The sequence below is a fragment of the Ciconia boyciana genome, chromosome 2 (genome assembly GCF_034638445.1).
Source record: "Ciconia boyciana chromosome 2, ASM3463844v1, whole genome shotgun sequence".
In the NCBI taxonomy this organism is placed as follows: domain Eukaryota; kingdom Metazoa; phylum Chordata; class Aves; order Ciconiiformes; family Ciconiidae; genus Ciconia; species Ciconia boyciana.
Window position 1 is genome coordinate 14,808,463 of NC_132935.1, and position 13,227 is coordinate 14,821,689.

The 13,227-nt window shown below is 40.7% G+C and overlaps 1 protein-coding gene across 4 annotated transcripts in view; it reads right to left on the reverse strand.

Annotated features, from left to right (window-relative positions):
* DEPTOR (DEP domain containing MTOR interacting protein) overlaps positions 1-13,227 on the reverse strand; it is a 76,119-nt gene that overhangs the window by 46,220 nt on the left and 16,672 nt on the right. For all 4 annotated transcript variants that reach the window (XR_012040754.1, XM_072851973.1, XM_072851971.1 and 1 more), the window contains 2 exons: positions 2,579-2,757; positions 406-529 (listed from right to left, as the gene is read on the reverse strand). Coding sequence is in view for 3 of the 4 variants with exons in the window: in XM_072851973.1 (XP_072708074.1) it covers positions 406-529; positions 2,579-2,757 (303 nt within the window). In the remaining variant the exon portion in view is untranslated. The remainder of the gene's footprint in view (positions 1-405; positions 530-2,578; positions 2,758-13,227) is intronic.

Below are 13,227 nucleotides of genomic sequence, written 5' to 3' on the forward strand. Positions count from 1 at the left end.
AGTCTCAACAGATATGTAGCCACTTGTTCAGGACATGTTGAGGTACTAAAGCTTTAGGTCTTGTGATTAAAATTTTACATGACAAATCATCCATTAGTCGTTATTTTTACAGAACAGAGTTCAAGGGCTTAAATTTACACTGGGTTCTCATATAGGATGCATTTACAACCCAGAACATAAGAAAATGCAATTTCATTTTAAACAAAATGCTACAAGCGAACATGGTAGAAAAGTGAAAGGGAAACAGGAGAGAGAGAGAAGGGTTACCAAATAAAGTCACGGGATTACCCAGACCCATTCCTGCATGATTTGAAAGACCCTGACTATTCAAAAATAGATTAACAAGTATCATTTGCCTCCTGTGGTACCATTAGCAACACATTATGGATACTGAATGCAACATACTTTTCATACAGTCTTTGTCCTCTCATGAAGACCTTCACCTCATTGTCCAGTGGAAATGTCCCATCATCTTTTCTGAAGCGGTAGAACAGTTTGACATCCTTGAATTCCTTATGCTCATCACAGACTGAAAGGTAAAATAAAAACATTTTCATAGGCATGTTAAGGAGTTGAGGATGCATTTAGCAAGCATCACTGCTGAACTTCAAAGCAAGCACGTATGGAGCCTAACCCCCTGTATTTCTGAGCATACAACGTTATTCAGTTCTAATAACTGATGAAAGGCTGGAGAAAACTTTCAGATAGGTAACCAGATTTCTAGGTTAGGTGTTCCTAACCTAGGAGGGGGATAGGTGTTCATCACTTTTGTGAGTATTACTGCGAACATAAAGAGCAAAAAAGCATCCATTAGCTATATACCCAGAAAACCTTTTGATGAAAACAGTCTGTTAGCTTGTTTGTTTAAAAGGCCACCAGCGTGGACACCCAATAATTTAAGGATTGGCAAAATTCGTAAAGTGACCTGTATCAGTTGAGTGATGCTATAGGAAACTTGAGACTTGCTGCGGAAACGGTCAAACTCAAAGCCTTCTGCCCTCTTAAAAATGCTTCAATTGCTCTGCCATGCCAGCTAGCAAATGGTAGGTGCAACAGGAGCACAATGCAAAATGCTAAATAAGGTTTACAAGAGAGCAGCTGACGATGGGCTCCTGTAAATGCAGAACAGAGCTCCAGCAAGGGCATAAATTAATGGGAAAGATAACCCAACCAAGCTGCTCCTAGCAGAGCTGTCAGCCCACATACATGGGCTCACCTTCTGCACCAGAGGAACAGGACCTGGTACCTCTTTCACTTGACACGGGAGTTGAAAGGATGCTTTGAGCATCCTGCAGAACCTGATTGAACTTCTCTGAATTTGCCCTAGCTCACTTCGCAAACAAATTTATTAAATTTGAGTGGAATACATGATTTTTTTTAAGAAACACCTGCTCTATGTGTACTATATACACACATATACATAAAATTTGTATGGAAGCTACAGTGTGCAATTGGATTCTGAGGTAGAAAACATTTGAAGGTGGCTAAAGCTTTAAACAAGCATTTAGCAATAAAACATCTATTGCTCAATTAAATTAAGTCACTCAGGCATCCACGCAACTCTTCACTGACATTTTCCCAATAGAGGATTAAGTAGTCAGATTTGAATACCCTATAATTACTTTATTCTTTAACTATCTACCGTGAGTCCCAGTTTCCATAACAACCCAGAATTTTAATTTAATAGCCGAGCAGAAGCTGTAGAAGTGGCACTCATTCAATATGTGCATTTCTTCCTTTAATTAAGGTGTTGTTAACGTATTGCAGATAGCAGCAGTATTGCTGCACATACAGTGACCCCTGCATAAAGTCAACATTTGTCTCTTCGCAGTTGCTCTGTTTTCTCTTAAAAAAGAAACAAATGGTACTTTTTGCCTTTTTGAAATGGGTAATACTATACGCTTGAAATCAAGGCCTTGGATTCTTCTTTGTTTGTGTGCTTCCTAGCCTTTTTGTGCACCAAAAGGCAACTAAATGCCACCACTGAATTGGAAGTCTCCTTTTCATCAGCGTAAATTGTTATTCAAGAAGCTGAAAGGAACAGATCTCAAATAGACAACAAGTTTAGGAGAAAATTAATCAGGGCACAGTCGGACCACTAACTTTCTTGCAGCTGTACCAGCACTAATGTTTGTGCAGCTGGTGTGAGGGACAGGGCCAGAGAACTAATCCACGTGAGAAAAACCATCTTTTTTTGCCGGCTGATTTTTCAGATGGGTTTTTCAGCTGGAAAACTGTGCTTTGGGGAGCAGGGAGGTGAGGGCAGCAGGGAGAGAGGGAACAGGATCTGGCTGGGGCTGCTCTGGAGGCAGGGAAGCAGCAGCACAGCCTCCAGTAACTTCTCCCCCTGTACTGACATGGGGAACGTCACTCCACACCTCTTCAGCCTCTCCGTGTCCCTCAGGACACAGGGGACCTGGCAGAGCTGCACAGTTCAAGGGAGATGCTCCCTTTCTGGCAGGGAAAGGATCCTACCTGTCCTATACTTGGTTGAAGAGCAGGAGTAGGATTTCCCTTTGTTTCACAGCAGTCAATAAAACTTAGCTTAGAACTGTTTAGCAGCTGATATTGCACTTACCATGGTGGATAATGCTGTGATCCAATAATTTCTGCACCAGTTTAATTGCCGTCTCTCGGTCGGAGGCCTCTTTATGGTCAATCAGCCAGTCGATCAGCTCTTTGGCAACGAAGCAGTTTGGGTACGTCTTGAGGTGGTGTCGCCGATCTTTAATGACCTTTTCTTCATGCAGTCGGAGCCTGGGGGTCAAATCACCTTGTGAATATCATTTGCAAAGAGCCTCTGTAATTAGCAAGACTGGAACAAGAGTGGAGCAGAGGCACCCGAGCCCTGCTCACAGGATGGGCTTTGCAGGTGTTGGATGGAGAAGGAAGAGACTCGGTCACGCGTCCACCCCTGGCATCTGACCACCAGGCAATCCACAGCAACCATTTGTTACAACTTTAAACACTGTACTTGGAAAAACTGGTTTTCTGCCCAGTGGAAAAGCTTAAAAAATGAAGAACCGCACAGCATACTAAGCCCATTAAAATACTTCCTGTAGGTCAATTAAACTGTCAATAATTTGGAAATAATTTTCCCACATTACCACTAATACGTTCCATGTTACTCTTTTATTTTGTGGTATCAGTGCCATAGATTTTTTTTTTGTTAATCATCTAATTCATTTTTTTAGCTGTAGTTTCTTCCTTGGTTGGGTAATCACATTTTGCCTCCAGCTGCACAACAAGCTCAGCATTTGTGATTTAAAATTCAGGCATAAAGCTGTTCCAACACAATGTTATCTAGCATAAAAAAGTTGCCTCCTACTCCAGATAATGGAGAACTGATTTCTCACTTGGGGAACTGTTGGTAAATGCTATCTATCTGCAAAATCTCCCCCATCATCTGGAAAGCAAGTTGGTTGGGTGGTTTTGAGACGTTTGGGTCAGAATGCAAGATCCTGATTAGAGTATTACCTTGTTAGTAAAGGTTCTGGGGTTCTGCATCTTTATGTTTAGTCATTTTTTTCCAAATAAACAAAATGAATAACTTTATCAATAAATTAATGGATAGAAGTTTTTTAAAGTTTTTTAACATTTTCTGCTTTATTGTTTCCATTTTAATTAATAATTTTAATAATTCTGTTTTTGTAGTGCCATGCATATACAAGAGTTCTGAAGAAAGCACAGAAACCACAACGCTTGGGCTCCTATCACAATTATTGCCATTCATTGAGAATTGCCATTCAGAAATATTGCCATTCATTTCCAAGTGGCCAGGATCCTACCTTCTAAACACTCTCACTGACTTCAAAGAAGTTCTGAGTGATGCTATAATAATTGTAGAGGGTACAACTATCTCTGTTTTCTAGAGAGGGAGATAGCACAGAAGGGCGTTAGCATGAGCCTCAAGAAGCACAAAGCAGGAGTCCAACAAATTTTCCTCTCAATGGGATTCCAGTATGAAACAATTATTTCTCTTTAGAATCAAAGAAAGGGAAAATATTTGGCTGAAATCAGTGAAGAAAATATTATTAGGGCATTAGACAAGGCTTACGTAGGCTTCTACCGAAAAATAGTAGCAAAGCAATGTTTTTGTTTTGCAGCATTTAGCCTTGAACTACACTGGAATGGCCAACCTGTGATAAGAATTCAAAACCAGCTTTGCAAACATCATTAAAAAATGAAGACTTTCATATTAAAAATACTGATAAATCAGATTAGTATTCTGGAAAGAAGTGCTGGTAAATATCCCATGCATTGTGAAATTCTCTGAGCTAAAATACCTTTGCTTAAAGCTTATTTTCCAGATGTGCTCTAACAGCTGTTGCCATACTTAGAAAGAAAAGCCTACACAGTTTTAATTATAGAACATGCAATTATCAGTATGTCTGATGGAGCTTTAAATTTAAAATATATTCCAGGTTCTGTTAATGTTCACCCAGTCGTACAATAATCTGCAAGAACAAAACTAGGGAAAGAGCATATAATACATATGCAGATGGCTTGACACAGCCTTCACTTATCAGTGTAAGTCTAAATGGATGGAGTTCATCTGATACAAGAGGGAAACCCCCTTCTATGAAATTCTTTGTCCAAACGTCGCGTAGGAGTGTGCCAGGACTCGTCTGGCATTCCACAAACAAGCCAGTAGCCAAGAGTCCCAGAAATTAGTATTTATGTCTTAAATTCTGACTGAAGGCTTTCCTGCAGTTGGTGGGCTTATAAATATTTCCAATTCTCTGTCATGTCAAAAGACACGGGTTCCCACTACAACCTTTTTCCTCACTCAGAGCATTTATAGGGTCTCTCTATATACCTTTTTGCCTATATTCATAAAACTCATAGAAATGTAATTGTTTCAATTATCTCCACCCACTTGCTAAAGTGGATCCAAATTTGCTAAGAGGTTACGAAATCATTAAGTCAAATAGAGCATGATCGCATAAGCCTCAAGAAACCTGAAAAACCAAATTTATCCACAAATTCCAAATGGAAGTGGGAACTTTTTCTGCAGTCTATAGCAATTGTATCCATACTGAATTACGTCCAGGCTAATTAATTTGGAATAAAGAACAGAAAGGGAATTCAGATTTTCTCCCTGGTGGTGTACGCTGTTCTCTGTGTCAGGGCTCCCTCACCTCTATAAACCTGCTAAAAATCAAACTGTATGGAGGAGAAATAATTAATAAATTGAAATTGTACCTAGTGTAAACTGCAAATATAAAAGCCTCAGGTAAAGACATTGAGCATATATTGCAGAATGCAAATCAAAAATTTAGGCAGGAATTCTAAAAATGTGTCTGTGTTCAGAAATATTTATCAGGAGCCAAATGAAATGGGATAAAAAGGAAAAAAATGTAGCAGTGAATGCAATGATACACTGGAATCAACGCTCAAGTGAAGTGGTAAATTCTTTATCCCTCAGCATTGGGAAACAGGCTTCTCACCAAAAGACCTTGATGTTTTCCCTTTAAATAATGTTAATCACTTTTCATCAGCTAGTCTGCATGATGACTGGAAAAGACCTAACTTGACACCGGTCACATTTCTCTCGCTAGAAGAAGTTTTTCTCAAGCGCTGCTGAGGAGAACTAGCTTATTGACAAACCCTGACCAGTTTGAGGGGAGAAGGGAGAGAAGAGAGAGGGCGAACAACAAGGGCTGATGGGGGACACCTTCATTCACCAAGCCTTTGAAAAGTTGTCCCTCTTTCTACAACTTAATAGCTTAACACTCTTTTGTATCACTCTTGTGTTTCACTCTTGTGAAAACAATCATCTTGTATACACCAGTACATCATCCGGATGTAATTCCATATATTATTCAAGATTACCTGCCAGATTTGGCACTTGGGGCCACAGTCTCCCCTACCTGCAGAAAACAATGTGTGAACTAAAGCGTTTGAGCCATTGCCTGTGAACAGTAACAGGCATATGCAATCCTTTAATATTTACAAATTAATATCCATGGCTCTTATTCATGCTTACAACAAATCAAGACCGTCTGTTTTTGCATGCATGCGTGCCAGAACAGTTTTCTAGGGGGCTTGTCTAAACAGGAGTTGCTCCTAATTAACAACACGTAGGGACTACTGCTCCAAATAGAAGTGCCTTCCCCCTGCGTAGCATGGACCGGGCTAACCTGGGACACTCTGCTCCTGTTTTGCAGTAAAAGTGTTCAGAGTTAATCAGGAACAATGTTATTTGTTGAGAGGCCGTTAAGCATTTTCTTTGCCAACTGTCAGAAAAGTCATGACAATGGAAAAATCAAAATCTTTGCCTAGAAATGAAGAATCAGGCACCAACTTGGGAAGAAATCGCTCTTGCAGCTACATGAAACTTGCGTTTTGTTTTCCACCAGGGAAATCACGTGTTTTGAAGTTTCTTGCATCTTTTTCTGAACCAACGGGTAAGGATTTTGCAAAGGCAGTGCCTGCGCAAGAGTCTAGCTTTCCTTTTAAGCCCCAGAAAAGGCCAGCACGCTGGCTGAAGACAGTAATGATGTCACTACCTGGACCACGGTCCAAATATCTCACCCAGCTATTTCCCTCTATTAAGTCTAGTAGTTTGTGCTTGGCTAACATAGATCTTACAGAACACCATCTAGTCCTGATTTCTATGCATGAAAAGACAAAAGCTTCCTGCTCTTCTGGGTAATTTTCTGAATAATTCATCTACCATTCCCTAGTACATCCTATATAGTCCTTACGTTTATCCTAGCAAGGCTCAGTAAAAACGCACAGGGAACAGGTTGGTTCCTGATGCTCGAAAGACAACATGGTATGAAGACTTTCATACTGTGCTCCACTCATTCACCTCTTTTAACCAGTGAGATACGTTCCTGAAGCAATCATACACACACATATATGCATACATATATATATGATATATATGTGTGTATATATGTGCATACATATTTGTGTATATATGATATATACATATACAAATGATATAATTTGTATTAATGTGATCTATATGTATATGTCATAGATCATTACATATATCTTAGATGTTACATATATGCATATATATCATAGATATCATAGAATACATCATTATAGAATTACTTTTTTTTTAATGGAAGAACAAAACGCCAGTGAAGAGACCATTTAAAATGGAGATTCTTAGCAGAATTTACTAATTACTGAACAATATACACTGATGTTGTAATTAGTCATGGCACGAAGCACGTCCTGCCCCAGAGTGCTCGACCACCGCTGATGAGTTCCAGCATGCCCACAGGTTACCACTGCGGTACACCTCGCTTTAGCATGTACCCTTGGCTTCAGGGACTATCCCAGCTTAAACGCTGCCAGTCAGCATGCACTGAACTACTACAGTTTTATCACCTTAAGGTAAACTCTGACCAAAACCATAGATCCCTTGAAAATTAACAGTGATACGCAGAAGGGAAAAGCATTGCAGGTGGTTTCTGCCATCTTCAAATTCATTCACAAGTTTCATATATTTGGAACTTCTGTCAGAGAAAGATTTACTTATTTCCAAGTAAAGCAAGTCAGGACATCCTTTGTGACAAAAATATATGGACAGAAACAAATATCTTGCCAAAGATGAGGGCAATTCATGGTGGCTAAAGAGCATGGGGTTTTCACATCTCTTCTCACGGGACATCATAGGAGCTCCACTGGAAGGTAGAATTGCCCCTTTCTGCTGGAAACAGAACAGTTTTGTATCCTCCCAGAGGTCACAATGTTTGGCTGTTTTCTGAACATAAGCATATGACCTGTCTACAGCGCGGCAGACAGGCAGCTTACTAAAAGATGGCATTTTCCAAAGTGTTTCAGCGACTTAGAAGCATAGTTCCCACTGAAAGTTAAATCTCACAGGTCAGCTGCAGACACAATTCATTACAAAATAAGTGAGCATATGGCAGCACTTGTGTATATATACACACCCAGGAAAATACAGAACTACATGAAATGTCCTTTACACTAAACTTTTGCCTCTGCACTGTCAGCAAAAAGAAAAAATAGGTCAGTGACGATATAAACTCTGTACATAGAGGCAATCGTGAAGGTACTCTGCAAATGCGATGTGTATTGCTGGGACAAGCATTTCCAGCCCGGCTTGCCAAGTCTCAGCTGAAGTGTCAGCGGTTTGCTGCTGCCTGTTCCTCTTTCTATTTATGCTTCAGCTCTGCAATCACTTAGTTCTGTTACTTGATATTCACAGGAGCTAAAATACCCTTTAAAACATGGGGTCATACTGGAAATAGGATGAAGATATTTCTGTATTGGTAGCTGTGGCAGAGAAGGAATTCTGCCATCTGAAATAGGGTTAGAGAGAGTGTCTTCAAAGCAGCTCCTGATATCAGTTCTCATCACTGTGTTTATCTCCACTTTTTTGCCTGTAGCCATGTAGTCAACGTGAGGAGATGCCAGAACGCAGAGCCAGATAGAAAGATTTCAGATAAACCATCTCTTGGTGCACTGCAGAGGAAAGCCTAAAGCTTCCAAAGAAGTGATGGTTCACCAGTGCCCCTGTGGCTTTAAATAAAACATTGGGGCTGCCTCTTTTACGAAGTCCTTTTTTATAAATTCAGAAAGTAATAAGGTCACTGAGCCTGCAACCCAGCGTGCACAGGGACATCCCCAATACCCATAGCACCTTGCTAACACTGGCAGGGGTCACAGCAAGCTCTGGAGAACAGACACAGGCATGGCTCAGGGTCTAGGATGAAATCAAAAGGACATCTCTTGGAGACACTCTCAGCCCACAAATTCATGCCAGAAATTCAGACCCACAGCCTCCCTTGTGAATACTCTAGACTGCAGAGGAAATTAGGTCTGTGTGCTTGTATCAATCCATCATAAAACTAGAGACCACTTGCAAAACCAAAGTTTGGATTTTTAAACCTCAAAGGTGTATAATCTGAGCCTGTATCTGGTCTTCATTTAAAACAACACAGCAAAACATTGTTGATCTGGTAAAACAGTGAATACAAATAGGATCTTTAGATAACTTTTATATCAAGTTTTGGAATGTTTATGTTGGTATTTTTCTAGGGTTTGACCGCTAAGGGAAAGGCACATGTTCAATGGACTGCTGACTCCCCTCCACTTTTCTCTTTGGGCTGTGATATACCCACATGTGAGGGCAGTCTAACAGTATCACCAAATCAGAACAGTATTTATTCACCTGTCTTTTTCAAGAAGCAGAAAACCTAAGTATCTTGCAAGGTTACAGATCTAATGACACTTTCTCCTCATGTCCACAGGAAGCTATGAAGTGGCTAATCTCCCTGCCTGCCAAGCCATTTCGCTTTCATTTCACTTTTAATCAAAATGTGTACAAACATGAATAATACTTCCAACTGCCTGCGCACTTGAACCTTGAGAGCTTCTGTCTCACTGGAAAGCATAAAACTGTGTTTTACAAAGATGAAAACACAAAATGCAGGCAAGTTATTATTTCACCTGCCCCTAGTCATAAGGAAAGTGGAAGTCTGTCTCGCTCTAGCTGCTTGCTTTCTGGGCTGAAGCTGTCAGAACTCAGGAACTCACAGTTCTCCTCCTTTATAAGGAAGTCAAATATAATTGTGCTTCTCACTCATGTATGGATGAGCTGGGATGCACACATGGGACGAACGCATGCAGACCAAGGTCTATGTGATACTGCTATGTGGATCCCCAAAACAACCGATGTACTTCTCACTGAAGAACAAGCCACCTCTCCTTATGTCCACTGACTAGGTTTTATTCACACTATTTTTCTCTGTCTCCATTGCAAGTTTATTCTTAGGCTTACTAAATCAATAAATACTCTGGGGACTAATTTTCTTGGGGATGTCTTCCCAAATCTCAACTGAAGACTTCTACCATAAACCACCAAAATTTCAAAGTGCAAACCAGAAACCGTAGGACAACTGTTGTTATAGACATCCCTTTACTGGATTAACACAGTAGCCAAAAGCCCACCAACTCTCGTGGACTTACGCTGAAAATCACTCTCAATAAAGGAAGTATTTTACAGATAGAAAACTGAGGAAGGAGCAGTGTAGGTCTCATGGGAGGCCAGTGAAAATCAATGAAATTTGCGTCAGGGAACACAGACCTGTTATCTCAGTAACATGGCTGGAAGAGGGGAATGTTCCTTTGAAATGCTAAATGGGGCAAATATGGGTCAAACACAGGTCGAACAGCCCAAGCCCTACTGCTACCGCTATTCCTGCTAGCACTGCCATTCAGGAACCTGGAGAGACAGACCCGGAACTGGGGAATAGGATGCTGGACTACAGGTCTGTGTCACTGGGGCAAGAAGAGGGGCTGCAGCAAGGACACAAGGGACTGTGGGTGGCAGAAAGCCGTGCTGTGTGACAACCACTCTCTTGGATGCATGTTGCATCCCAAGGGGGTAGGGCAGCCAAAAAAAGCTACAGGCTGAGGTCCCCTATACACCAAGACTGACATCTCTTTTACACTTATACACAGGGAAAAGCTGAGTATGACCTTCCTACACCCTTGCACTGCATGCAGCAAGTTTCAGTCCTCCTGAGAAACGAGGAGGTCTTTCCACCCACCCATGTCCCAGTGCATCTGGGGAAGAGCAGATCCATGACACCCAGAAAGCACCACAGTACTGAACAGGCTTGCACTGCAAACAGTAAAAGGTGTCGTTATCTGCCGGAGGTAACCCGAGAAATTCACAGGAGAACTGAAATTAGCCTAGCGCTTTATCTCAAGTGCAGTTGTGAGATTTCTCCCACTCTGTCAATGAGTGACAAATAGTTTTGCTGAGACGTTTTATGACTTTGGGTAACCCCTGATCTCAAAGTCCTTCCAGGCATGGCTGCTCTCAGCCTGAGCACTGCAGACCTGCAGATCTTCTCCCCAGTATTTTATGCACCAACTGTTTGCACTCCTTTCAGTGGTCCTTGGCAACCCTGCTGAAAGCAAGAAAAAAGATTTCTGCCTTCGTCATTAATAATACGTCATACTGCAGTAATATCTCAATTGCTTTTAGCAATTGTTTTCCATCTCTACACAAAACTCTTAACCAATTACTGTGCTGTGTAATCATGAGCATCATTAAGCACAAATAGCCACTACGTGACAGGTAATAAAATGAGTAATAAAATACTTAGTGCTATGTACTATTGTTAACAAACCCAATTTTATATTGAGGCTATGATTCAAGACTTTTTACTCACTTCCAACAAACACATACGTTCATCTTAAAATGAGTACAGATGCAACACCCTTTCAATATACAGTATGTTGTATTAAAACCATCACACTTTGTTTATCTCTTCCCATTCTAAATGAATAGCTTCCTTTTTTCATGCTTAGTATAACTGCATTACTGGGCTTTATTTGTATTTTGAAGGAAGCTGTGAAAGCAGTAAGTGAAAAAATACTGATTAGAAAAGGGACTCTGTATTGAATTTCTTTAAATAAAAAATAATCTTACCATATTTTGGCACTGATTCATGCTTTTTTTTACCTCCTACGGCTGGCAATATCGCAATATGCAGGATGTTAGACTGACAGAAGACATGATTCAAGGGAGTTCTTTCCACTGTCTTCCAGAAGTCTATTGAAATCTAGTGGTTGACCACTAAGCTATAAAATAAAACTGGAACTGATGCAAATTTTTAAACACTGAAAGTAATGATCCATTTGACTGGATCACCTAGAGGTGATGAAAGTGTTAGTGGATGACCTTCACAGTGCAAAAATAGAAATGGAGGAACAGGTAAGACTATAAAATGCAAGGCTGTGCACTAACAACAAAATGCTCTGCTGAAAACTGAGAACTTGGAGGCTGAAAGCAACAGAGAGTAAGAAATAACAGAGAGTAAGAAATAGCTGAATATGCAGTAGCTAAACTTTCACTGACTACAGGCTATCAACAGGCTGAGACCATACAAAAACCAAAGGCAATTTTAGGTTGTACTAACTGAGAAGTTTCCAGAAATGATGGGAAATCCAGTTGTTCATATCATTGTATATGACGCTACAGGACATCATCTAAATATTGCGTATTGTTCATGCCATCTTCATTCAAGAACAATAAGCTCGAAGAGACACAGTGAAGCAGTGCTACGCTGGTGTGAGAAATGGTGAGCCAGTCTCATGAGCAGAGAGAAAAAGATACTGGCTTGGGAGTCTAGCCTTATCTAAATGAGAGGAGCAGAATTGTTGTCTATAATCTTTCAGGTGAGTTCAAAGCAGAGTGCAAGAAAAGCTATTTAGGTGATGCTGAGAGATCCCAAGGTAAAAATTAGACAAAGTTTTGGAGCAAAATTTTCTAATTGTTACTTGAGGCAAGAACTTAAAATAACTTTTAGAGAACTGTAATAAATATACCAAAGGATTGTGTGGTATAATATTCTGCAGCAGACCTTCCAGTCCTGTGTTTTATAATTACATGATTTACACCGATACCTATGAACAACCTTGGGAATACTACAGGGAGGAAGAGTATCAGAGGCCGGCCTTTGAATGCACTATACCAGGACTCACAGCCTTTCTAAAGTCCTGTTTCATGTCAGACACAAAACAGAAAAGTTCAAGTACTGCCTATATTAAGACATTTGCAGTTTATATTAAGCCTTTTATTAAAAGTGGGTATGCAGATATACAGACATTCTTCATGTGCTTGCCAAAACACAGGAGCTGTAAGTATGACGAGAGACTCCCATATTTATGGGCATAATTCCTTGCTTTTGCAACAGGGTATTACTTGTTTTTCATTTTTACTGTGCAAGCATACAATAGTCCTTTCGTGGCTGATTGGAAGGATAGATATTTAACTGGCCTGTCATTATCATACAGTCAACACCAAAGTAGTGGCAAGTTTTCCTCCAACGTCTGAGGGAAATCCTACAACCTTTGTGACATACAACTGTGTCAAAAAATGGCTGGGGACCTGCTGTGAGGAAATCCCATCAGTGGGCTAGCAGCATGCATAGAGGCCAAGGGTCGGATCTGCTTCCCTGCTAAATCAGAGCATAGAAGCCAGGAGGAGCTGCAATGGCAGAGGATCCCTCTGCCAGCTCCACGGCCCAACTCTGCATTTTACCCTTGGGTGAAGTCTCCACATGTCTGTGCTCAGCTGGCTTTCCTGCCTTCACATGCAACACCCACTCATCCCACTGAGACCCAAACCACCAGGTTTGCAGGAACCTCCAGCCCCTCATTTGAGATCTTGTGAAGCTACCACGAAGAACCTGACTATATAGTCATAGTCACCCTGGTCTTTTT